Raw genomic sequence first — 27554 nt, forward strand, 5'->3', positions numbered from 1 at the left:
TATTCCTGTAAAAGTCAACCCCCCCCCATTTAACTCATTCACTGCCAGTCATTATAGAAAATTTTTACATTTCCAATACTCACGTGATATTACATTCAATAATTATATATAAACCGAATCTACCAAATAACAGAATAGACTCCCTACTTTTTGTCCCGTCCCGTTCTTTTATAATTGACAGCAGAAAAATGTAGGTTTGCCAAAATACAGCCATTTCTCCCATGGACTCTGAAACTGTGTTTATTTCCTATAAAATGGGGCAATGATGTCATCTACCGGTGGTTGGGCATCAGTAAAGTTGTTTCCAAGTTTGATATTTACAGTGGAGCATGCTCAGATTCGCCCCCATTTAGCACCGCTCTAAAAAATACAATTGACAAGTATACTTGTCAAAGGCAGTGAATGAATGTAGAGAGTGAATGTATTCAAATTTATTAAGACGGTGTAATTTGGGTTTTCATTAGCTGGAAGCTATAAATCACACCAACTATAAAAACAGTAATCATTTAATATGTTACTGTGTGTGTAGTGCTATGTGCCTAACGTTTGATTTGAACTACTGAAATAAATTACATTTTTCCTTCACAATATTGTAATACATGTGGCCGAGAAAGCGCTTGAGGTGCTTTAGTACCTTTACTCTTTCATCTGCAATGTCCTTTTGGTCTTTTAAGTGGAAACAAAATTAAGCCGTCAAAGTTGTGTATCAAATTGAACCGGAACAGTATTTAATGTAATTTCACTCTGCTATAATAATGAATTTAAAATGTGATCTATTTTAAACCATGTTTATTGGTCATATACAAAATAAAGTAAACTGTTTATTGACAAACATACAGTATATACATCAATAAATTAAAAGAATTAAAACATTAGACTGATGATGAAACAGTTAATTCCATAATTACCAGTACCAGTTGTCATCATCACTCATGTATCTACAAAAAAACAAAACAATAATTTAGTTGAAGATAAATATACTTACAAAGACGGTCACATTTTCAGTATTTTCCCATAGAAAGAACAGTATAATAATTTATTACACCCCATACAGAAATAGTACAAAACACAGAATTTCTTATTACAGGACCTTTTCTGAACAGGCTGCGTCATAGTCAGACAAAACTCACTACTTCGCTAGAACTTTAAATCGACCATTATTTACTTTCAGACACAAAAATATCCCAGCTTTAATGTAAAATCTGACCAAAAGATCACCATTAGATACTCATACAGTAGTCTGAAGGGCAAACTGTCAACAAACAGCGGGATGAAAAAGAAGAAAACTGCAAAAACAAGTTGAAAAAAATGATTTGATGCCAGCAGAAGCAAAGCAAACATGATTATTGATCGACACACCAAACAAACGTTCAAAGGAATGTTTGGTTCATTTACTCTCATTGATCAGCTTTGGAGGTGGGTGAGCAGGCTTTTAGCCTGGATGTGTGATCGACTACACAGGGAAATCACTGAGTGACTGTACATCAACTGGCCCGGCAGAATGATAAGAGGATTGATGAGCATTCTTTACACCATCATCGGATGACAATTGTTGACTTGCATCATATTCGTCACCGCGATTTCTGCTTCTGTGCCATATAATATTTATTTATATGATTTAGGAGGGGCTGCTTGGGCTGGTGATGAAACTGTCTTTTCATTTGTAAGGTAAAACGTCTGCGCAGGAAGCAGTAAAACATGTCAAGCTCATAAAATGTGTTCCGGAAACCTTGTTTGATAATGACGAAAGGTCACCGTTTTTAGCTGACTTGATGTTTGGATGAACGACAGTCAAGACCAAACAGCTTCACAGGAGGAAAAACAACTACACAAAGTGACGGCTATCAAACTGAAATGAATACAAAAATAATACATTTTTCCTGTCTATGCACATTGACAACAATAATATGCTGGGGGGGAAGCAAGTCAAGTCACAACACACAATCTAGATATAAACAAATAACCTGCAAAAACATTTGATACATATTGCTAAACACTGTGAATATAAACTCTTTAACCTGGCCACATCACACAGAACCTGAACAATTTGACACAAGCGACAATAGCAGTACAGCTCCTGCGTGACAGGAGTTCTACTTATGCCTTACACAGTTTGCATATTAAAAGACAACTAAATACCATCTTGACACGGTTACACTCACAACGCATGGTATTCATCCTGAAGGTTGAGACAGTGTTTGACATCGAGAATTTTAGCAAAACATTTTCCTTCTTTTTTAAATAACAGAACCAAGTACACCATATCAAACACAATAGTCAAAAACAGAATGAATTTAACAAATGGCTCCAGACAGGGAGGAAACCACATAATTACAAGGAACCAATACAATAAAAAAGAACAAACTTATAGAACATATGTGTTGGTATTCTGGACATGATTTGCTTGCAAATGAGTACCATCATTTATTTGTCTTACCATCATTCTCTGCATAAGTTAGAAATGTTTGGAATATAGAAAAATAATTAAGTTATATGAAATCAAGAACCTTCTTCTGCCTGTTGTGTGCATACAACGTACTAGCTTTTTGAACGTCAACTTTTTGAAAACTTCTAAAGTGGTTAACAATATCCATCCATCCATCCATTTTCTTGACCGCTTATTCCTCACAAGGGTCGCGGAGGGTGCTGGCGCCTATCTCAGCTGGCTCTGGGCAGTAGGCAGGGGACACCCTGTACTGGTTGCCAGCCAATCGCAGGGCACACAGAGACAAACAACCATCCACGCTCACAAGCACACCTAGGGACAATTCGGAGTGGCCAATTAACCTGCCATGCATGTCTTTGGAATGTGGGAGGAGACCGGAGTACCCGGAGAAGACCCACGCGGGCACAGGGAGAACATGCAAACTCCACCCAGGAAGGCCGGAGCCTGGACTCGAACCGGAGTCCTCAGAACTGGCCGGCGGACGTGCTAACCACTAGCCACCGTGCCACCCTGGTTAACAATAGTTTCAGCAAAACAAGTCAGAATACAGCATGGTGTGAATTTCAGACCTCCAGATTACATCTATTTTGACAAAATAATCCATTAAATTGAAGTTTCCCTTCCTAAAGTGTTTTAAAGGAAAGTAAACCCAAAATAAATTTCTTGACAGTAATATGTTCAATGCAGCCCCACTAGCCTAAATATGGAATTTTGGTTAATATTGCGTTAGTGGTTAAGCAGCCAAATCCAGCCATTTTCATCCATCTCAGGGGGCAGCCATTTTGCCACTTCCTGTCGACTGAAGATGACATCACTGTAGCTAAGCTCTCATGCTGCATTCGAGGCTGGTCAGGAGTCGGACTTTTCCCAAATTCAAACCAGGAAGTCTGTACGGGAACACCCCCTTAAACTCGGAAATTCCACTTGCGAAGTCGACTTCACCGACGAACTACAAGTGACGTCATTCTACAATGGGGAGCCCTTTGGAAACATATACCGTGAATGGTAAAACACAATTTACTTGAGTATAAAACTAGATAGCGTTCTTCATTCATAAATATTCAACCTAACTTTACGTAACGCAACGTACGTGACAGTATGCCGCTATCTCCCGGCATGAAATTATACGGTGAACTACTGAACTGTATGGAATGCGCATGAAATAAGATAAAAACAATAAATTAAGCAAAATTTCAAGAATATAAGTTTGCTGGAGGTCAAAAATGAATTTTAAGAACCAAAATAAAAAAAACAGTTTCCCACTATCCGCCATTTTGGTTGTTTACTTTCGCCTCGAACGCTTTGAGGTCGGAACTGGGAAAAAGCAACTCATATATATCTGACTTCCAACCATCCTCGAATGCAGCATCAGATAACAGTCCATCACAGCGCAGCTGCAGATATCAGGTGAGCTGTGATTGGTCGTTACCCGAGCGACTGTGATATCGTCTTCAGTCGACAGCAAGTGGCAAAATGGTCGCCCCTTTCGATGGATAAAAACGGCTGAAATTTGCTTCGTATTCCACAAATGTAATATTAATCAGAATGTCATGTTTAGACTAGTGAGATCACATATAACATTATTATTGTCACGAAACGTTTAAGGTTGACTTTCAATTTTCCAAAGACTGAAAGTCACTCTTTTGATAGATGAGCCGTTATCATTCACTCTGTAAGACATCATAATGTTACACTTCTCTGAAGGGATGAATACAAATCAAATTTAACATTAAACATACACCTATAGTAGAAGAAAATGGCTACTTTAAAACAAGTGACCCTTGCTTCACCAAGACTGGTGGTCACTGTCTCCACTAATGAAAGCAGAGCATCACAAGGCAGACAGAGAACGGAGAGGGGGAAAAAAAAAAGAAAAAGAAAAAAAAAGCATTTTTGCACATTATGGCAAGACGATCTAACATGTTCAGATGGTCCTGGGGCACACTTTATAATGAGAGAACAAGCACGGTTACCCGCTGTGTCATCATTCGCCATGGGATCAAACAGGGATCAAAGTTGCACCTAATCGAATACAGTGAAAGTTTGACTGCGGTAGTTTCCTCATCACATACACAGCACACCACACGCTAGTTCACGGCTACACACTCACACGTGTCTAGTCACTAGAGAAAGAACAAAGCTATTCAGTAGTTAAGCCACTTTTGGTACAATTGCAAAATAGAGAGATACTGTATATCAAACTGATTTTGTTACCTTATTTTTCACAGGTCAATACAAACAATGCAAAGCTTTATAAAATTTGAGACGCTACCAAAGACGGACAGTGATTATTATTTTAGTTTTATTTTTTTTAAAAGAGAACACCACGGAAGCTTACTTTTATTCTAAAGCTTGTGTCAATGACTCTCCATTTATGTGAACGCACGCTAAAAATAAATAAATAAATAAGAATTATGTAAATTAATGGTCAAACTACTCTGAAGAGAAAATACCATTCAGCAAGCTTCATGTTGGGACTTTCCTCAAGAATTATTGAAAATGAGGAAATAATTCAACAAATTAAAATTTGTTAATACAGCACATGTGCAAGTGCAAAATTACATAAATGGGTGTTATTATTATTAGTGGCTGCTACACGGCTTATACAACAACGCAGAGTTAAATGTTATAATAGACATCCAGACTCCCATTGATTACAGGTACAGACCAATTATTATTAGAATATTTTTTTGGAATCAATTAATCTATCGATTATTCAATTGATTAATCATATTCATTTTACTTTTGTATTTAGGTGTATTACAAAAGCATTTCGCCCCTGATTACTGTTTATTAATCAGTGATGGGTGTTTATTTTGGACTTCGTGCTCGTATAGCGATTAAAAAAAAAAAGGGAGATTGATGTTGACCTATGTTACCGGTTTGGTCATTGTTTTCCAAAATCAAAACAGATGTTTGCAAATGTCTTATTTGAATTAAAAAGAAGATAATCAGTCTTCTTTCATGTCAGAGAATTTGACCAATATTAAATTGAAAAATGGCTCCAAAAGATTACTCGATTATTAAAATAGTTGTCGATTAATTTGACAGCTCTAATTTGTAGAGAATCATACAAAAGATGTGTCAACATATTTTTCCACTATTATATGTAGTTTTTCCTGTTTCTAATTCCTTGATCAGCTGGCTACCCATGTACTTGTAGAAGCCAATTGTAACAGCAAAGGGCAAATATGAATGAGAAGTGAAGAGTTTGTAAAATAACACGACTGACCAAAGCAATCACGAATTTCACAGAATTCCTGATATATCACAATTCACACACACACACACAGAGAACACACTTTGAACCTCATGTGAATGACAACACGGTACAAAACAGTAAAAATACAGGTAACACAATTGCGTTTCATTTATATCTTCCGTCATACTGATATGAAAAAGGTTGCAGCAGGATGCGACTCATCTGCAGCCAATGAAATTAGCAGGTCACGTGAGATGGATGATCTATCAGACTATTCTGCCTCCAAATCCATCACACCAACGTCCCGTTCCCATCTGTTTGTTTAGCCACGGAACGGGAACATTGGGTCCTCACTACCCCAGCAGTTCATTTCAAATCAACTTACAATTGCCTGATCCTTTTTGTGAGCAAGCGCTGACCAAATACTCCGCCCTTCACTTGCGCTCATGACCTGTGTCAAAATAAGTGCAGTGGCACAGCCCGCGAGGGCAGTGAAGGAGGCGTGGTAAGCACAGCAGCCAATCGAAAACCTCCCTCAAGACCGCGCATCTGTTTTGGACTTCACTATCGTAATCACGCTGGTCGCCGTTGCCACCTTGCCGGGTATGAGTGGACCAATGACGGATGACGCCAGCCCTCCTCCTCCCCCTCCGGCCCTGACTCCGACGCCCACAGTGGGGCTTCTCGCCACAGTCCTGGCAAAGGTCTGTAAGGCCTCATACTTGGACCGGAGAGCGTCCAGCTCCAGGCGCATGGAAGCGTTCTCATTGGCCAGTTTGTCCACTTCCTGTTGCAGCTGGGCCTTTTGCTTCTCCAGCTCCTCCTTCTGGGTGACCCTCTTGACGCGACAGCTGGCGGCGTAGCCCCGGTTCTTCAGGGTGCGCCGCCGTTGCTTCAGTTGCAGGATCTCCTCCTTGGTGAGGCCCCGGAGATGCTGGTTGAGCTCCCGCACCGACATGGTCACCAGCTCGTCGTCTGTCAAGCTGGTGCCATTCTCCCCTGGCTCTCGCTTCACCTTCACAAAGGAAGAACAAAACAAATACAGCTCAGTCAATTAAATACAGTGAAGTGCCGCTATATCATAGTTCATCTTTTACAGCCCTGCCATAATCGTAGATTTTTGGACAATCTTTACTAAGGCGGAAGTCAACCTTAAACATTTCTTGATAATAATGTGTTATAAGTGACGTCACTAGACTAAACATTAGATTCTGATAAATATTTCATTTGTAGAATATGAGTTATGAAGCAATTTCAGGGGGCGGCCATTTTGCCTCTTGCTGTCAACTAATGATGACATCACAGTTGCTCAGGCAACGACCAATCACAGCTCACCTGTTTCCTGAAGCTGAGCTGTGATTGGTTGTTACCTGAGTAACTGTGATGTCATTTTCACTTGACAGTAAGTAGCAAAATGGCCGCCTTCTGACCTTGATAAAAACTTGCTGTATTTTGTTGCTTAACTCATATTCCAACGCAATATTAACCAGAATACCGTTTGTAGACTAGTGGGGCTGCATTGAACATAATATTGTCAAGACATTTTTCCCCTTTAAAATCATTTACTCCCAAAAACGTATGAATACGTTCTATTTAAAACGTTTTAAGTGTCTCAAAGACATGGTTATACGTTTTGTTTTGTTTTTTTATGCTACAGCTTACCGAAGGCTTTGATGCAAATTGCAGTCTCTCAACTGCAAAGCACAGTTGAAAAAAATGGTAGTTATTACACAAACGGCCAGAAGGTGGCAGCAGAGTAAAGGAGATCAACCAGGACCATCTTGAAAAAAAGCTCATTTACTCAAAATTGTAGATTTGTGAATAATGATGAAACTTAGCTATATTCTAATGCTAATTGCTGCAAAACGGAAACAGATAGAAATACACTTTTTTTTCCTTGATGAAAGAAGAGACTTTAATCTTTCTTTTGGGAGTGAAAAGGATTGCTTCGGTTAAAATAGCTGGGAGTGAATGAGTTAACGTTTGTGTGTGGTATTTTTGTTTTTTTTGTTGCAGTATTACAGTCTAATCTGAATTTAGAGTTGAGCGCCATCAGTGTGTAGCACGTTGTGCCGCAACGTACCGACTGTAGCTCTACTGGATGTACTGTACATGTAAAGTTGTAAGGAGACGCAATGAACGCGTCAAGAGCTGGAACGTAACTGGTTTTATTTTTGCACGCAGATCAATCTTTTATGTAAGCAGACATAAAAGAGAAATCCAAACTTGAAAGAGCATAGGTCCGAAAGCGGACATAAAAGAGAAAGAAGACATGAAAGAGAAAACAAACATAAAAAAAAAAAAAAAAAGATACAAATGCTCCGGAGTGTTCCTATTGGTCAGCTCTCCGGATGCCAATTTGTGTTGGGAAAGTTTTGCTCACCGCTACAAAGTAATAAAAGCTACTGGATGCAGAAAATTAATTTTGAACCGCTACTGCCACCTGTGGCCGAAAAATGAAACTGCATTTCCATTCTTCCCATACACATCGCAAACATGATGTCTCCACCGCAGAGGGAGGGCGGGAAATTTGAACCCAAATTCTGTCTGAAAACTATTGGCCAAAGGCTTGCAGCCGTAACCATTGTGAAACGCCAAAACAACTTCGGACTACACCTTTAAATCTTTTTTGGTTTATATGAGAGTTTCACAGTAAATGTCAATTGAGAGTGACAAATAAACAGCTGGAAGACAAACACATTTTGCCTCTTTCTTGGAGAACTCTGCAATAGAGTGACTTTAAAGCACAAGTGTGTCGAATTTAGTGTCATCTCGTGGTGAACCAATAATTCATTGCCACCATCTATCTGCTAAGGAACCAGAAGAACTTCGGGAATGTAGTTATTGGTGGTAGACGTGCGACGTGTGGTCTCTCTGAGTCTGAGGAAGTGTTGCCAACTCAGTAAATAAAGTAGCTGTTGGCTGTCCAAAAAGTCACTAAATGACATCATTGACTAATTTGCATAATTGGCTATAGGTAGCAGAGAGGAATAAATTCGTGGGAGAGGCAAAAAGTGAGTAAAAAACACTCTTAAAGAACACCAGAAAAAAGTCACTTGATTTATCGCTAGTCGCTTTTGACAAAAAAAACAAAAAAAACAAAGTCACCAATAGTTGGCAACACTGCTGTGAGGCACTGTAGTGTGCATGCTTCAAAACGCACGCACTTCTATTAGTTCACCACCAGATGGCACTAAATTCTACACACTGTATCCTTAAAAAAAAAAAAAGTTATATTACCACTATTAAAATAGTTTGTTGTTTTGTTTTGTTTTTTTAAGTGTTGGTTCTTTGTGTACAGTACAAATTGTTTTACATTCTCATTGTTAATGTTCCCAAAATTTCCAACCTGAACGATCTCACTTTTAAGTACCCGCTTTAATCTGCTTGTGAAGGGTGTCTTTTGTTAGACTGACTGAGAATGTTCGACCTTCTTCCCTGTTATAATTAAATACATTCACTGCCATAGACGGCTACAGACGTCAAAGATTCATTTTTGCTGTGCAGTGAATGAGTTACTGGATTGGATATGAATAAACAAAATTGTTATTCAAAAAACAAAACAAAAGCGTGTATCGTTTACAGGTATTGTCAGTACACTGAACACTTGTCCATTTTCTGCTGAATTTTTTTGTCATATTAGAAGCTGCTATGGTCTGATGTCATTCTGTTTACCATGCTAAACACTCAGCAATGTAAATTCCAGCCTAATTGGTGTTTACTTGAATCAAACGTAGCGTGGTGAACCTGCCTGAAGTGTACAACTTGGTGGATGTTCTTCCTCACCTTTAAGGCTTTATTTCCTTTGTTTGTCGTCGTCATGCCACAGGAGCCTTGTTCTTCTGAACCGACCTACACAAATGCAGAAAACAATATCAAACAATTATCCATGTATATAAATAATGGCTTGAAAAAAACACATTTACAATTAAAATATTGTAATTTGTGGATCACAAACCCACCAGGTCAAGCACAGCCAAACCAAATCCAGTTGTACCAATGGAGGTCTGTTGTTTGAATATGTTAAACGTTGCGCATCAATATCAGGTTGTATGAGTGAAAGTGACACGCAATATTTCCCTGACTTCCTGTTTCTTCATCGTTAGAGTGATAGTGCCCACAGCTTTTGTCAAGTTGAAGCGTTATTGGCTGGCTTTAGGCCAATCGCTAAGAAGCGAACTGAGAGAAGAGGAAGTGATAGAATTTGTGGGAAGGACTCCAGGGGAAAGTCAACAGTTTCAGCCCTTACACTTTCATACTCAGACACACACCTTGTCCAAGCCTGGAGCAGAGTTGCGAGAAAGCAGAGCTACACCTGACAGAAATACAAATGTCTAACGATGTCAGTGTTGACATGCTCAAACATGGAAACAAAAGACAAAAGGGTGGCGATGAAGAAGTCAACAGAGGAGCCCAAAAGATGACATCAGTCGTCCGAGTGCACATCTCCACAAAAGGATGCTTTGTGTCCATGTGTGCTAGTCTGTATCTCATCTCTCAGACCTGTGTGTGTGTGTTTTCATTAAAGGGTGTCTCTTGTTGCTGCTCTGACCTAAGCGATCATCATGAGACCAGTCACGATGACTCAGCAGATTCCTGGCCCCCCTTTTTCTCTCCTCCCCTCTGCTCTGTCCTCCCCTGCCGCGCAAATGTCGTCTCTCTTCTGTCACTTGCAATCGGGCCACCTTTTGCTGTTTGCATACACACACGATGCGTGACACACATCACTAGCAAGAATGCGGGACTGTCACAAACAAGAGTTGCATGTTGAGGAAAGCTTTAAAAACATCTCAACAAAGAAACATGGCTGAAAATGATTGGTAATCTTTGGCTGTGCTAGAGCTCTCAGTGTCATTTATTATTATAATTTTTATATTATTAATAGTTTGGCCCGGCAACATTGAGCAGTCAACCTCCCCCACAGTACACCTCTGTCAGTCTGTGGGGATGCTGCAGCTACAACACTTAGTTGATCATAGAAAATATACTTTACATTATAAGCACAGATGTTTAGCCGGCACACATTAAAGACACAGAAACCACAACTGCAACTGCCGCTGCCAGTATTACTTACGCCCATCATCAGTGACGTACGGTGATATTCGAGATTGGTGTGGCACTGACTCCTCTGGAGTCGGATATAAAAATATGAACCCAAAATGGAAGATTAGCCTGTATCGCAACATTTTTTACCTTCATCAAATTGTTTTGTTGTTAAAGCTTTTAATTATGCTTCAATCAATTCCATACTATCCAACAAGAAAAACATTATTTAATGCAAAGTTAAGTTTGTTGTTTTTGTTGCTGTGGTTTTTAAATTATTTATTTATTGCTGATCGCTATCTTTTTTTTAAATTAAAAATCAGAAATGAGGACAAGCAGTTTGAAAAAATGAATTAATAAAGGTTATGAAAGCCCAGATTATAAAATTACCCTCATGTCAGGTATCATAACGGCTGGTCTGACATTCTAACTAACCAGTTTGCGTCAAAATTCGTATAATTCGACGAGTTATAATGAATTTATTGGAGCCAAACGCAGTTACCTTGGTACAAATGAATGGGAGAGATTGCTGGGGACTAGTGTTCATTTTATCCAACATTATATGATTTAGTCTGTTTTAGTCCAGTTTCAATTACACTTGTTAGTCTTTTTTTTTTTTTTTAATTAGTTAGTCATCCTCATCCTGTTTTACTTAGACTACTATCTAGCATTTTTATCTTTATTTTAGTCCAAGAAAACATAATTTTATTCCTCTAGTTTTAGTTAGCATAAACTCAACGTATTACTCTAGTTTTAGTCAGGACAATCATTTTACCCAGCAGATTATGTTGAACATTTAGGATATGAAACTATTTCACATGAAAATGTTCTCTCATCTTTTTGATAAAAAACAGCTTGACACACAATTATATATCAACAAGTGGCTACTATGGCTCCACGCTACAAGCTAGTAAATTAACTAACAATTGTTAGCGGTTAGATTAACATTATTGTTTGGTTTGGTTTGGTTTGTTCGGAAAGTTATAGGCATTGGATTAATTTTACATTATAAATATAAGTTACTTTTTTTTTTTTTTTTACCTTTTACCATCAATCGACATTCTGTCTGTGCCATGTGTTTGTGCATGTTGCACTCGCTAGCTGTAGATGTGAAAGGGGGTGTGTCACTATGTGTCACATGACAGTGTCACAGTGATTAGCAGAGACAGGATTTTACAAAATCATATAATTCTCATCTCGTCATGAACTAAAAGTGTCCATAGATTTTTAGTCCATCTTTTGTTAAGTGAAGTACATTTCCGTCTCGTCTTCATTAGTTGACAAAAATGCATACTGATTTAATCCCAGTTATCCCAGTTCATTAATATTTATTAATTAGGGTTTTCGTCTGGTCTAGTCTAGTTTTCGTCCGGTGAAAACAGTGTGTTGAAAAGATATATTTTTTTGTTTTCGTTAACGAAATTAACACTACTGGGGACTCCCGTTTCAAGATAGCGGCTAGGCCACCGTGTATTTTGAGTCGCTTTTCCGTCCGACAGAAAGACAAAATAATTCCCAAGCATTCGTTAAATATATTACACAGACAGTTGAACGTCAGTATGTGCATTACATGTGTGGACGATATAAAGGCAAAAACGCAATGTCTCTTGTGCGAGTGATCCCGCCAAATGCCGGCGTCTGTGATTCCTTTGTGTAGTCGCTGGAGGCACTAAAATGAAAACTATATTTTATTTTTTATTTTTTTTACACTTGACGCCTCTCCTGCATGCTCATTCCAATGTATTGACCTACTAGTCTGCCACCGACATTATGACCATTTATAGAAATATTTTAGTTACCTCATGACAATTCATGTGCCATGTCATGACATGACAAAAGAGTCAAAATATTGAGCACAACACTCAGTAGGATATAGTCTAGCTGCACAACATTAAAATCTCTGTCATGGTCAATCAAAATTAAGAATGACTGCTTGTTAAGGAAGAATTTTTGATATAGCGCTCTTGAATTGTGCATGCAGTGTGCTGGGATGCATTGTACGCTCCCACAGCTGCAGATGCATCATCATCATCATCATCACACAATAGGTGGATCAAAGACATGAAGACTAAGGGTGCATTTGGGGGTGGGGGTTGAAAGATAGTGGGTGAAGTGAAAACAGAGAGGCAAAAAAAAAAAAAAAAAAAAAAAAAGAGGCGTTTTTACTGCCAGGCATGGGTTTATTTCCCCCGTGCCCAACCCCCAACCTTCATAACACCCCATCTACATACAAACAAAAAGCATGCCAACACATTCCCCTGCCACCATGCTAAGGGGGCACAATAATATCCACATGTTCCATTGCAAGTACCCAAACCTGCAAAAGCAATCAAATTTCAAGTTAAACATGATACAAGCAACGTCAAGGAAACCGTACAGCTGATTAAACATTTTGTTTTGATATCAGTGACTTAGAATGAGCCATACAAAATTACAAGAGGGACATGAAATTTCCTGTCAACACCGCAATGAGGACCACAATGCACCATATTTCCTCATATAGTGTCCAAGGGTAATCATTTACTTAACTTAGTGGGGGCGCATAGAACATATTGTAAGGATTTATTTTTTACCTGACTGAAAATAATAATAATGTGTTCAAGGAATTGATTAGAACAGTGATTCAGGGGATTTGATAGATGCTGTCGCTGTAATATTTATGAATGAAATACAGTACAATGACGCATTAGTGGAGCTCAGAATCTGTCTGCCTGCACCTTGATTAAATTCACCAGAATTGAGTTACACCCAAGGTTATTTCAGTTAATGAAAACTAACAAAATAACTAAAATTCAAAAAACATTTTGGTTAAGAAAATAAAATTAAACGAAAATCCTTTTAAACAACAAAAACTAACTGAAAGTACATTTCACGTTTCCAAAACTAAAACTATAGCGAAAATGTCCTTTGTTTTAGTCTTTGGTAATTAATTTAATACATGAGTGTTTGGGGTCGATTTCAAACGTGATTTTAAGTATATTTATTTCAATATTAACCAGAATAGAAAAGCATCTTCAGATGATGTCGCTCCTAGACGACAATTTTGCGTGCTTGGCTTTTGGCTCCAATGGCGCAGTTCGCCTGCTATTTCATTTACCTCAGCCGAAATGCAATGCTAGGTAAGAAATGCGCTACTTCTTAAACAAAAACTAATACTAACTAAAACTAAGCATTTTTTTAAATAACTAAAACTAATTTTAAAAAATGAACATAACCGCCCTAAAAACTAATTAATACTAAACTTAAAAAACAAAACAAAACAAAAAAAAACAAAAAAACAAAATCAAAACCTAACTTAAATGAAAATTCCAAAACTATAATAACCCTGGTTACACCCCTTGCTCCACAACTTAGACCTGCTTTGACTTGGTTAAATTTTTATTCTACTTTCAGCCACCAAATTGACAGATGCAGCAGGGTTGTGTACAAGGAGGCTGGCACCTGCACCAAAATTAAGATGTGCCAGTTTTTAAAATTGAACTAAATAGATCCCTCAAGGCAAAAATGCAAATAACAGATGAATTGGCTTCCAGATATGAATCCTACCATTTTTGTGTGGGTTTTTAAAAAAAGGTTTCGAAGGTGGACATTCTGTCGACGCCAAGGAAACAATTTGCTGTTCAGCAGTGTGTGAAGGTGCATCACTCAGCACTATTTGATCCCCATGTAAGAAAGATGTATTATAGATTGCTACAAGTTGATCCATGTTGGTGAAGAATTGTTAGTAAGTATTGCACACACAAAAAACAAGCTCTCAAAAAAAGGTGCCCTGCTGTACAAAACTCCCTTGGACAACATAGGTCATGTGTAAGTCACCCGGGTTAGGGATCATCTGCTGAGCAAAGGTGTCGCCATTCATCTTGGGCTTTCCAGTGGCGTCCTTCCCAAAGTGCATGCGGGTTGGTCGCGGCGCTGTGGTCAATGCCGCGGCCACTCTCACTACAACAGACAGCTTTTCTGCTGTGCTAGGCTGTATTTTTATGTAGCCACAGAAAGAACGCTGACGACTCAAGAGCGGAGCTGCTTATGGTTAGCGCTGAAAGACAGCACACACAAACACAAACGCGCACGGATGACATGCTGCGGAGATGGGTAAAACACAAGCAGACGAGATAGAGATAAGACTGCGAGGAGAAAAGAGGTAAGAGAGGAGGTGATGCTGGGAGGAGGTTGCGAAGGAGGACGGAAAGAATGCTGACGTCTCCAGAGCTGATTAGCGCTACAGCGGAGACATCACACCCACAGCTGAGGAAAATGCTGAGTATGGAGGGAGAGCGGGCTGGGGGGTGCAAATGACAAGGGAGACAGAAAAGAACTTGAGCTACATAGGTGGGGATGGAGGGATGGGACGGCAAGGGAGGAGAGGAGGAGGAGGGAGGCAGAGGGGGCGGGAGGGTGTTTGGGTGAAAATGCATCCTCAACACATTTGTAAGAGCTTAGCTGTTGGGCACGGAGGTGGGTGGGTGGAGGGAGGGAGGGAGGGAGGATAGAGAGAACACCAGCGAGGGGGGCAGCGGTGGGGGATTGGGGTCGGGGAGAAAAGAACTGAGCTCAGCAACGACCACGGCTAAAACCTCCAATTAGAAAAGTTCTGAAGCTGATCTAGTGCAACGAAACTGCTGCTGACCATCCGACGCGCACATACCCACGTGGGACCAGGTGAAACGGTGGTAATGATAAACAGATGGCAAAAGAGTAAACCCTTTTCATGCAGCACAGAATGACAACAATGTGTGCGCCTTCTTCAGACTGCATCCTAATTAATCTTCTTTGAGAAAAACCTTTTTGCGCCAGGCCAACAACAACACAGAGAGGAATTTCTTAGAAAGCGACTTCCAGCTGGTGTTGTGCTCCCTCCATCCGCCACAAACACACTAAAAACACACACACACACACACACACACACACACACACACAAGGGCTTGTGCGCATGGATGTACGTAAGCACAAACAAGTCAACAGACAGAATGATTAAGAATAGCTTGTTAGAGTGATGCACTGGCAAGTCTATATTTAGTGAGTAATCCTAGCATAACAACAACTTTAACTGTACCTGCAAGTGACTTATGAGCACAGAACAGGGACAAGATGAGTGAGATGACAAACAGGAAACAGAGATTTACAACTTCTACTGCTCACCTTGCCCATGTTGAGAGAGCAAAACTTGCGCTCATTGATCTATGTGGGCTGTGGGCGTCGGTAAATAATTAACGTTGAGCTCTGCGGGGACGCTAATTGAGATTTAGGAATCAGATCAGCGATAATGGCAACCTGTGAGAGAGGGAGTGGCCTCACAGCAGAGATCATGAGGAGGTGAACATAAGGGAGCATGTGTGTTTTGTTTGAATGTGTGCGTGCTTGGGTTGGCAAGGCAAAAGAGAGCAGAGCTTTTAAAATGGGAAGTTTGCAGAGCGTGAAATAAGCGTAATGAAATGGAGAGAGAAACATATTGGGACAAAAGAAGACAAAGTAAAACTCTTGTCCCATAAATGGCAATATAACCCACCATCCATAATATTAGGAACACCTGCACAAATGGCATTTCAAAGACTTGATTTCAGTTCAAATGACCGTCTGTCTGTCTGTTATTCATTTAACAATTTTCTTATTTGAAGGCCTAGACACACCAATTCGACATTGGGAGTCGTACAGCGTTGGGCCGACGGCATGTGCAGTCTGATCAGTGTATAAATTACTGTCGTCGAGTCGGATCGAGTTGGAATATGTGGGGGGTGTTTCCAGCAAATTCGACATGTTGAATCGGCGTCGGGGCATTCAATCACTGTGATTGGCTGTTAGCTAGCGAATCAGCGCACGAGGCAATAAAAGGAAGTGACAAACGCGGATAAACAGTACTGATGAAAAGCCTGGACAATTTTTTATTTATTTTTTTTACGCTCATTTTGCACATCGTCAACCTGCTGTTACACTCCGCATTTGAACATACAATGTCTTTCTGGACAGAAGATCAGGAAGATGACTGTCTCTTTGGTATAAGAGAGACCGGCATTGTATGATATTACTGTTAAAAGGTTTGCCGACAAAGGTATGACATGGGGAAGCGACTGGATATAGCAGGTAGGATTTATTTTTATATATGATACTGTGCAAAAAGCCGGAGGGTTTCATTCATGTGGGAGGACATCGTGAGAGAAAAAGTAACCGGTATGCATTGTTTACATTTTTATATCCCTCTCCCGTAAAGAGTTTTCCGGTTGCCTTTAGGAATAATGACTACCGCCGCCAATGGTATGGAGGGGGATTACTTTGCACTGAAGGTACGCAATAGTCGGGGTCGGTGCGTATTCATGTCATTTTTCTACCCGACGTGCCGACGTCTGGGCCGACGCCACAGGGGGTAGGTGTCGGTCACATTTGGCAGACGTCGGATTGGTGTATCTAGTCCTTTACAGTGATATTCTCAAACTGCACTCACCTCTAAATTACGTTGCTCCAAGATACATCCCAATAATATCTACAAATCGCCATATTATGACCAACACTACATTAACAAAAAAGTTAAATAACCGACGACAGTGTCAATCAAAATCCATCCATTTTATTGTCCGCTTATTCCTCACAGGGGTCGCGGCGGTGCTGGAGCCTATCTCAGCTGGCTGTGGGCAGTAGGCGGGGAACACCCTGGACTGGTTGACAGCCAATCGCAGGCACACAGCGTCAATCAAAATCTAGATCCAAATCATCCATGCATGCATTTTCTAAAGCACTTGTCCTCAGCGTCCCTGAGCAGTCACTTTATCATGGGGAAGTAGTTTTTGCCTCCCAGTGATCCTATGGGTCACCCAGGGCAAATACATCCAAGGGGATGGACCAGACAAATCATGGTTCAGAAAGTCACGATGACGAATAAAATTACTGGACCCTGGGATCGGGGATGCAGACGAGCACCCGGTGGCTTGGTGTGTGAACTGGAGAAGTTCTGACTAGCTATAGCCGAGCTAACCTTGACAAACAACTTGGGTTCTGACACCAGTGTTCTTGAGGGGGCTTTCACTCTAAAGTTGACCCTGGGTGTATCTGTTACATTCTGAGGTTGGATCCCAAAAGCGCAGACACAAATAAGATTTTAACTCTTTATTCGCATAACATCGAAAGGCGTAGAACAAACTTGACTAGACGAGAAACAATGAGAATGCATTGGGAATCACGAGACGCCAAGCCCCCTTGGGCTGCGGAGATGCACAGAGGAACAGTGGTAATAATCTGACAAACACACACTTCTCAGTTTGGCTTAAATAGACAGTGAATTGATCGGATTGGCTGTGGCTAGACATGTGGGTAACAGGCCTGACATGGAATTATCTGATTGGCTGTTGACCAGAAAAAAAGATTAAAGATTCTTGACATCACATAGCTCATGACATCACATAGCTTAAAAGCAGTTGAAACTAGATGCCTATTACATCAGTTCAAAACAGACACTTGGCCTCACGGTCATGACCCAAACTTAACCCTGGCGTGACCCAGTCATGACAGTATCAGTCGGTAATTGACGGACTTCCATTTTGCTGCCGGACTGACGGAAACCTTTGAGACCCTGACAGAGTAAGCGCAGACAAAAGCAATTTTCAGTCGTCACCTGAACCATCACTAACCCGAAAAGCAAATATGACCTTCGGCCAATAACATTTTGCACACGTTGGCGAGTTGACCGCAGTTAGTTTATTAAATGAGATAGTAAGTTAATTAGTTGAATAGTACATTAGTAGGATTACGTAAATTCTACACAATCTGCATCCATTCGTTTTGTACAACCCTTGTCCTCATTAGAGTCACTGGCGAGCTGGAGCTTAACCAAGCTGACTTTCAGCAAGAAGCAGGATTCATCCTGTACTGTTTCCCAACCGCACGCAGACTCATTATTTCAAGTTAAAAAATAAAAAAAACATGTTGTGAAAAGAATTACAGCCCCCTACAGGACAGCATCAACGGAGCACATTTGGATTCTGGCCTTGGTGGAGGTCTGTACTCTACTATCCAATAATCACTTTCTCGAGAATTTAAATTGGTTTATCTGCGTGTGCAAGATGGTTAAGTGTGTTTGAGCCAGTGATTGTGCAAAGTGAGTTATTAAAAGAGAGCGAAAAAGTCCTGGCGTCAACACGTTTTTCCCATTGCAGGTAGTAAGTCGGAGTGTGATGACTATTTTCCCAACACAAGCAAAACAAAATTGCATCGTCAGACAGTTGAGCCCTGGCTCTGCTTTTCTTTCTTTCTTTTTCTTTAATAAGAAAAAAACAAAAAAACATCCTGGGTCAAAGCGGTTATCATTTGGCGTGTACAATCAGAGTGACAAATAAAACCGTGTTAAAGTGCCACTCTTCCACAATTACGTGCATCCAGATGAATACAATTCACTACAGCAATGCATTAACATATTCTGAGAACATCACCAGAAATCTTACAGTAACATTTTGCAATATTTACAAAAAAGTAAACTATGATATAGTAAGATATTAGTATCCTCCCCATGCTAATTCAGGGATAGCATTTATTGTAACGCTTTTGGGCCTCCAAAGACAAATTTAGGATTTTCTCCTTTCTGCACATAGTTTTATGGATACACTTCTTGAATACAGCAAGTGAAAGGATGTTTGCTTGTGACATTATAAGTAAAAGCTGTCTACTCAGAATGCATTAGTAGTGTAAGCATATGCACGCACTCATCTGTGCAATAATGGAATCCTATTATTACACTGCTGTAGTACAGAGCTCCCAGTAGAGATGTGAAGTGCATCTGTCACTCTGTGCTCTCTGTTGACAAGTGTGCACACAGTTCTGAAATAGAGCACATGCTCATCTCAGAAAGCGTACAGTTTGTAGCTGGCGTAGTTGACCTAGAACTGTAATTTATTCCAGCTAGGGGTGTTAAAAAAACTAATTCGGCAATATATCGTGATATTATTAGGGATGTAACGATAATGGCAATATCGTGATATCGCGATATTAAAGGTGCCACAATATATTGTCGTCGTCATGTCACATTATTAAAAGCAGCACATTGTTTAAAAAAAAGAAAAAAAAGTCAGGTTGATTTCCATTTGTGCAGTTGTAGCACCCTCTGGTGGCTTTTTTTTTTTTAGTGCAGTTTAATTTTCACAAGGCATGTTTTGGCCCTTCTGTGTTTAAAATACACATTAATGGTCAGATGAAGGGGAACGTAATAGTGCTGAACAATATATTGAAAAATATCGATATTGCGATATTGTTCAATCCAATATGCATATCGCAATGACATGCAATAAGTTTCGTATCGTCACCCTCTTAAAATAGCTGCCTAAGTCTTTTTTTTTTTTCAGTTTTTTTTTTAGCCTATACCATCTCCTCATGATGCAAATGGTTCAATTTTTTGTGTTTCCTGAAAAAATGACATAGGCGATTATTTTATGAAGGCGTTGATATGGAATTTTATGCTTTTATCTGAATTTGACCAGTCAGCTAAAATGTGTTCCACCATCCAATAGTTGAACATTATCGAGAGGTAGTTACAATTACTTAACTAAGAATATTTTGCATTTGCATATTTTGATGCATGAAAATTTTTTAATTTCATTAGATAATTGAAATATATTAATATTATATTGAAATATCGCAATAATATCGATATCGCTATATTCAGCAACTATATCGTATGATTTTCCAATATCGTGCAGCCCTAGAACGTGATATGCTTGTGAAGCGAGTCAATATGTGGAGGATCTCGATGTGGGCTTGCATTAGCAAGTAAGTACCTCAAAATTCTCTTTTTAGAGATTGTAGGTTGTTTATATGCATTGCTATAAATGTACAAAAGCTCAATATTGTGTGTTTTTTAATTATGAACCTTTTTTTTTTTTTTTTTTTTTTACAATATTGTGACTTTTTTGTATCACCAACCTCCCCACAGTATCGTGATAATTATCGTATTGTGACCTTTATATCGTGATAATATCGTATCGTGATGTTTGAATATCGTTGCATCCCTAGATATTATAGCTCGAAATTCTTGAATCAATTCAATATGTGGCCAAATTGATGTTTAACATCAATTTTTGATGGAAATATTCAACAAAACTTATTGCTTAGGGTTACTTTAAACATGGAAGAATGTTATATTAATGGAACATTAAGTTTTAATATTTTATTTCAGTGCTGTTCAAACATGAAACAGACTACAACCTGTTTGTTAAATACAGTGGCTCACTTATAAGCCTGAAGTTTCAGATAAATACTTTTTCATATAAATCTTGCAGTGTACATGAAGTTTACTGATTAGTATTTTCTAAATTTGAGTTACAAAAAAAATAAAAATGAAATACAATAATGAACATAGATTTGTTTCGGCATTCATCGGAATTGAATTGAATTGTGAGCAAGTCTCCAAAAGGTTGTTTTTTTTTCTTACGTTCATTAGCAGTTCAGCCTTGGCTTGATCTGCTATACTACAGTATTTATCAACACCACAAGGTTATAAGAAAACAAGTGACGTCGATACCAATGCCAAAATGTAGATGCAACAAAACTTACTGCCAAAACATAATTGTAACAATTAAACAAAACAATTAAGAATTTACTTTGTTGCAAGCTTTTATCTGTTTCCAACAAAACACCCAGGAGACGTTTGTAAAATGAAAATAAGATGCTTCATTTGATGCATATCTTTTCCTCACTCTCTGAGCTTGATACAATATGTGCGTATGTTTCCAAATAAGGAAGGTTCATGAATCCCAACCACAATTCTGGTATCGTCACACTGCAGTCAGAAATGCGCAAGATGATGCAACTGGTTGAAAACCACTCGTACAGATGCTCTTGTGACCAACACCTTGCATCTCCCACACTGCACGCCTTTCTTAATACTTCAACATGGCATGAAAAGCAAACTAATGTGGTTTTGAGCACTTCTGTGTCCAAACAAGGTGTCTTCTCGTCAAAGAGCTCCAAAGTGAACGCTGGAGCCCTTGGAAAAAAAACATTCAAAAGGTGAGCACAGATTGTAGTGTGATAACTAATAAATACGAGTTATTTTCTACTACTTGTGCTTGCATTCGACACAATTATTTCAGCACTGGATGTTGGCTCAGTAAAACAAGTGTCTTTAACTCAACTAAAGCAGCTTTCAATTTCCCAATCCCGAAATTGACTTTATTTCTTACTTTCCTGTCTCCTCAGGGAGGTAAACACCTTCGGACACTTTGGAGTATAGGCTAATTTAACACACACAGCAAGCAGAAGCAGTTTACACTGATATAAAAAAGAAAAAAAAAAACTATGGAGCACAGAGATGATTATGCACCAGATCTGCTTACACCATATTTCATCATTACCGTTGAGGGGGAGAAAGAAAAAAAAAAAGCCCAACTATTGATCTGCCCAACTGCTTTCCCCTCACATACTCCCTGTGCTTCTGTCTTTTATTCTTCTTTTACTTCCATTTCACTCACACTAGATATTTCTGAAATAGAGCCTATAGTAACAACATCAATAATAAATAAATAAAGCTCCTCAACACACACATCTATCAAAATTTCCAAACACACTCATCGCAGGTGAACACTAGGACGGCTCTTCAACATATTCTTTTATATTCTTCCTTCATACCATTTATCCTTTACTGGAATACAGGAGACAGGATGGATAAACACTCAAAAAAATCTATTTTTAACAAAACATTGTTTCCCCTCCAAATCAGCAATCTAGACCGCTGAAAAAATAAATATAATGGTCAGTCAGGATAAGTAATGATTTTGTGCTTGGTTGCTATCCAACTTATACTACCACTCTTTTTAGGTCAAATAATGCTCTTTAATATATACACTATTACATTGAAATCCACTACTTTGTATTTATTTCAACAGGGAACACAATATGTTCCAAAATACATTTGGATGGGCAAGAGTGTGCCAGGTAGGAACATTGTTTTTTGCATGGTTGATTTTACTATTAGTTCTCGATCAACGGTCGGCAACCATTTCTGTCAAAAGAGCCATTTTAGGCCAAATAAATAAAAAATCTGTCTGGAGCCGAAAAACATTTGAACAGACTAACAGTGTTAGTGTTAGGCTAATGTGAGGAGGGCCCAACAGCTAATTAGGGCAACACAAAACTATGCAGCATCAAATTCATTTTATTCTACCTTATTGTAATTTTTCATACTTCCCTTTTCATAGATTGTTTGACTTTTCTCACATTTTTGGCAATATTATGGACATACGGTAATTTTCTGCCTCTCTGCTTCCTTTTTTGGACATTTTATGGCTATTTATTTATTTATTCATTTATTTATTTATTTATTTTTAACATTTTTTCTGCCTTTTTCCTATCAATTTTCTGATATTTTTGACAATGTTTTAAATATTTTATGGTAATTTTCAGGATTTCTTCTTTTGTTTTGGACATTTTAGAATTACTTTTTGAAACGTTTCCTTTTCTGACTTTTTTTTTTTTTTAATCAATTTTCCGACTTTTTTTTTAATACCAAAAGGCATTTTATGGTAATTCTCTGCCTTTTTGTGGTTACTTTTTGAACATTTTATTTTCTTCCTTTTTTTTTATTCAATTCTCTGACAGTTTTGGCAATTACATGGACATTTTGTAATAATTTTCTGCTTTTCTTCTTCCCTGGACATTTTTAGCATCACTTTCTAAACATTTTTAGACTATTTTAAAAACTTGTTCATCTACTTTTCTTTTTTTTTTCTGACAACTTAAAATTTTGACTGACATTTTTTGAACATTTAATTATTCTTTTTTTATTTAATCATTAATTAATGTAAACAATATTTTATCTAAAAAAAATCAAAATACATATGTAAAAAATATATATAAATTTCTACTTTTTTTTTCTTTTTTTTTTTTTTAAAGAGATCCACAGGGAGCCACTTGAGAGTGAAGAAAGAGCCACATGTGGCTTCAGACCCACAGGTTGCAGACCACTGGTCTAGATGATATAATTACAAGTAGTATCCCATTTAACGCTTTCACTTGGAATCATTCAACCTCAGGCCTCTCTTGTAGTGTAACACTGCTACAATAACTTTAGATCTATGAATAATCATTAATCAATATTATTGGCAGAAATAGAGGACCCCCAGATCAAATTTTTTCTTAGGGCCCAATGGAGGCGTTGGCCGGCCAGCTCTGCTCACTGTGAAGATATCTCTTTCGACACAAAGTCACACACGGCTAGATCAGTGCATTTCCTGCTTACTCTGTTCACCCTCTCTCACACTCACTCACTCACACACACAAACTAACGCACACACACGTGCGCGTACAGGACAAGTCAAAGAAACTCGCTGTGGTAAGTAACAAGTGAAAACGCCATCTGTCAAGCGAGGGAGCATTTGCTTCGCCTCAGCATTTTCAGGGGAATGCCTTGAAGACAAAAAGGTCCTTGTTCTCAATCTCTCCGCAAATCCCATCTCTCATTCTTCCTTCATCCCCCCTTTGCTCCACGCGCCTTTGCCGCCGCTCCGCCACCATCAGCAAAGTTGCACACATAAGCATTGGTCAGCGTTCAATTACTGTGAACACCAGGGAAGGATGGGGAAAGTACTTGACAGAGAAATGCACTTCAAGCACTGATTAAATACTGATACCAAGTATAAAAAGCTTAGCCCCTAGGTTGTGTGTGTGCAAGAGAGAGAGAGAGAGAGCGAGAGAAAGAGAGAGAGAAAGAGGGGGGGTGCTTTTCTATCCAATACTGATACAACTATTTCATCATTATGACCCTCTATTACAGTACTTGCCAACTTGCTTACTACATACTTTTGATACACTCTGCAGAGTGCTGACTCTAACTAAAGCTGCTGATTTGGAATCATTAGGGGGTGAAGTTTCAGTTTTCTTGGGTCCACAGAGCTTCCCTATTACTCTTGAGTTGCAATGTGCACAGGTTGCAACCAGTCAGCAGGTAATGTAATAATAAGTCAATGAGGAGGAGACACTCACTTGCAACACCCAAGAGATAATTGCTTTAAAATTGTAGTTATTTAATTATTCATTCAGAAATATAACTAGGCAGGCTGGGTTTATAATGAACTCCATTATCCACCCATCCATCTCCGAGATCGGTTATCCTGTTCAGGGTCAAGACTCACAGGGGAGCTGTAGCTTATGCCGGCTGCCTTTTGTCGAAAGGCGGACTACAACATGGACTGGTTATCAGTCAGTCTCAGGGCACAAAGAGAGACGGACCACTCTTCACACTCACATCACCTCGTCACTGAATCCACACTGATGGTGCTGAAGTCAGGAGAGTTGTACCAATATACTGTTAAGTAACATGAGCTCTGTCATATTTTGCTGAAATATGCCAGGCACACATTTAATTTAGATTTGAGTTTGTCTTGGTCCTAAGTGGTCATCAACAAAAAGGCATGTTTTATTCCTAAAACACATTTTAGTAAGGCACTAAAATTTTGCACATTTTGAGTATGAATATTGCATGGAACTACAGGGGGAAAAAAAGTCACTCAAATAATGACTTAATCGAAATGTATTGCACTTAACTGTGCAATTAAAATGGTATATAAATAAATGTTTTAAAACAAGCACATCTTAAAAATTGAATGAAAATATATTAGGCCTACACTTAAAATGTAATCTTTACCACTGCATTTAATTGTGCCATTCATACAATTAATTATGTGATTCTTTTGCATACCACTACCACACTTTGAGAATCACTGACTTTATTTTAACTTATTTACTTCTAACATATTTTAGGTCATCTATCTATCTATGCCTGTGACGTATAGTGACAGGTACACAATAAATTCTGCAGAATAAATTTTTAGTCTAAAGTCTATTTGGTCCCACTGCAGAGTAAAATTTACACTTGGAAGAGAGTAAAATAACTACAATTTAATAACAAAAAACAAAAAAAAAGTCACTCAAGGGTTGAGGAGCAAAGCCAGAAATTGAGGTTGTGAGACCAGAGCCATGCAGTTGCTACTGTGTTATGTCGCACGTGTCAGCTGGAGTCTTTTGGGTATAAGCAAACAGTAGAAGTGGCATAGCTCATGTAGCAGAGCGGCAGTCTACCAGGCCGAAGGTCGTGAGTTTGTCCTCAACCCATGTGTAACTTTTTTTTTTTTTTTTTAAATAAACTAGTAAAATTTTGTCCAAATCTGTCCTTGCAAAATTTACTTAAAATTTCTAAGTGAAAAATAAATGAATAGGTTTTTTTTCATGCGATAAGCAAAAAATATTTTGAGTAAAATTTACTCTGAATATTTTATTCTCTTCAAAGTGTAAATTTTACTCTGTTTATCGTGGGACCAAATAGAATATTTAGAGTAACATTTACTCTACAGAATTTACTGTAGAGAACAATTAAAATGCTCTCCAGCTCCCATCTCATATCACTGTTTGATAGTGCCAGATTTTTTTTTTAAATATGCGCCTTGGCTCATTAAAGGTTGGCAAACACTGAGATTGAAGTCCCTCATAATCGGAATTTCCCTTGAAAATAAAATAAGCATCCCCTTCCACATCGCGATGGGCGGGTGCACTTGTTTCCAAGGCCCCCCAATAGAAAGCGAGCGCTTTTCCCTCGCTTTAGACCTTTGTCCGCCCGCCTCCCGCCGGTGCCATGTTGCCATGGCTCCCTCGTGCCTCTCGGTGAACGGTAACAAATAACACCGACGTGATGAATCAGCGTCAGAAGGCGCGAACCGAACCGAACTGCAGCCGCCGAACCGAGACCTAGACGTCTGCCGCGTTTCGTTCAACATTCCTCCGGGTGGAAGAAAAGGCCCGTCGGAGGGCACAAAGCAAACGTCAAAACAACACACGCACACACACAAGGCAGCGAGCGGCGTTCCGCGGCTCTTCAAGCTAGCCGCTGACAGACAGCGGTGGTTTCCGCCATGAATTGAACTCAAAGTGTGAAACCGAGCAGGAGGGAGAGGATACCTTGACAGCAAAACAACAACACAAAAAAACAGCTGAGCGTGTGCGACTGTGCGAGTCGTGTACCTGCGAAGGAGCGCTGGCCATGCAGCCGCTTTCAGCACCTCCGCGCGGGGACAGTCGGCGAGGCGAGTTCCTCGCTCGCTCTCCGTCTGACGACTTGTTACTTAGCACATTTCCCTACTTTCCCACTACGAGCTACTCTCGTCTAAATGGCTGGCAGACACGAGACACCGCCGCCGACCTTTGCTGTCAACGTGCCCTCGCCCCTCTCATTCCGACACATGCCTTCTTCGTTCCAAGGTTGCCACACATGATTGTACACATCGTGCTCCCCCTTTGTCCGTATTGTGGAATCACCGCTCAGACCAGCTCGGTCGGTCCCGACTGGCCGACGACCGGCCGGCCGGGTGGTGATGATTCAGCGGTTCTAACGGGGGCGGGGTGGCTTTTAAACAACAGCTTAGACGGCCGCGCGCACTCAGCGAAACAACGCCACTTTTATTCAGCACTTTGTGGAGATTTCAAGTTGGGGATTTGGACTGCTGACTCACCAGAAGTGGAAACCGGACCGGCGCCGTCCGTCCGCCCCCGACCCTCGATGGCTGGCGTTGGCCGACGGCTGGACGTGCTCAAGTGCTTGCGGAGCGAGAAGGAAGGAGCGACGTTTGGCCCCTCTCCTTCGCTTGACGCCTTCTGGCACCGTCTGTGTGAGCGCTGTATCCACTCCTTCCTCGCTTGTTTCGGTCTGGGCTCAGGCGAGACGTCAAGTGATGTTTGGATCACATGGTTTCATTCATGAAGGCGCTACGTAACCCGCATTTAAAGGGACACGGCCCACTACTACTACGAACAACAACACTCCAGTCACAAGTGGAGGATTAAGTGGAGGGTTTAAGTTCCGGGAATTCGGTTACTCATGCTGTCTGTCATCTCACATTTGCT

The 27554-nt window shown here is 39.6% G+C and overlaps 1 protein-coding gene across 4 annotated transcripts; it reads right to left on the minus strand.

Moving 5' to 3' along the window:
• Positions 1–780: 780 nt before the first annotated feature.
• Positions 781–27413, minus strand: mafgb (v-maf avian musculoaponeurotic fibrosarcoma oncogene homolog Gb). Of its 4 annotated transcripts, none has more exons than XM_077524970.1 (3): positions 27164–27413; positions 9435–9500; positions 781–6663 (listed from the first exon to the last, which is right to left on the minus strand). In XM_077524970.1, exons 2-3 carry the CDS (start codon positions 9468–9470, stop codon positions 6184–6186), a joined length of 516 nt encoding a protein of 171 aa, XP_077381096.1. In that variant the 5' UTR covers positions 9471–9500; positions 27164–27413; the 3' UTR covers positions 781–6183. The 4 variants fall into 4 exon arrangements, with proteins under 4 accessions (XP_077381096.1, XP_077381095.1, XP_077381098.1 ...); XM_077524969.1 differs by lacking the exon at positions 27164–27413 and adding an exon at positions 26676–26974; XM_077524972.1 differs by lacking the exon at positions 27164–27413 and adding an exon at positions 11733–11798.
• Between the last annotated feature and the right edge of the window lie 141 nt (positions 27414–27554).

Source organism: Festucalex cinctus, chromosome 6 (genome assembly GCF_051991245.1).
Source record: "Festucalex cinctus isolate MCC-2025b chromosome 6, RoL_Fcin_1.0, whole genome shotgun sequence".
Taxonomy (NCBI): domain Eukaryota; kingdom Metazoa; phylum Chordata; class Actinopteri; order Syngnathiformes; family Syngnathidae; genus Festucalex; species Festucalex cinctus.

What these genes read in the sequence shown, in the direction of transcription:
- mafgb (XM_077524969.1), bottom strand. Translation starts at nt 26,696, where the DNA reads ATGGCCAGCGCTCCTTCGCAG. An exon ending in TGGCCAGCGCTCCTTCGCAG is followed by an intron (nt 9,501 to 26,675) that starts GTACACGACTCG and finishes GCATTTGTGTAG; the next exon opens with GTCGGTTCAGAAGAACAAGG. An exon ending in AAGGAAATAAAGCCTTAAAG is followed by an intron (nt 6,664 to 9,434) that starts GTGAGGAAGAAC and finishes TCCTTTGTGAAG; the next exon opens with GTGAAGCGAGAGCCAGGGGA.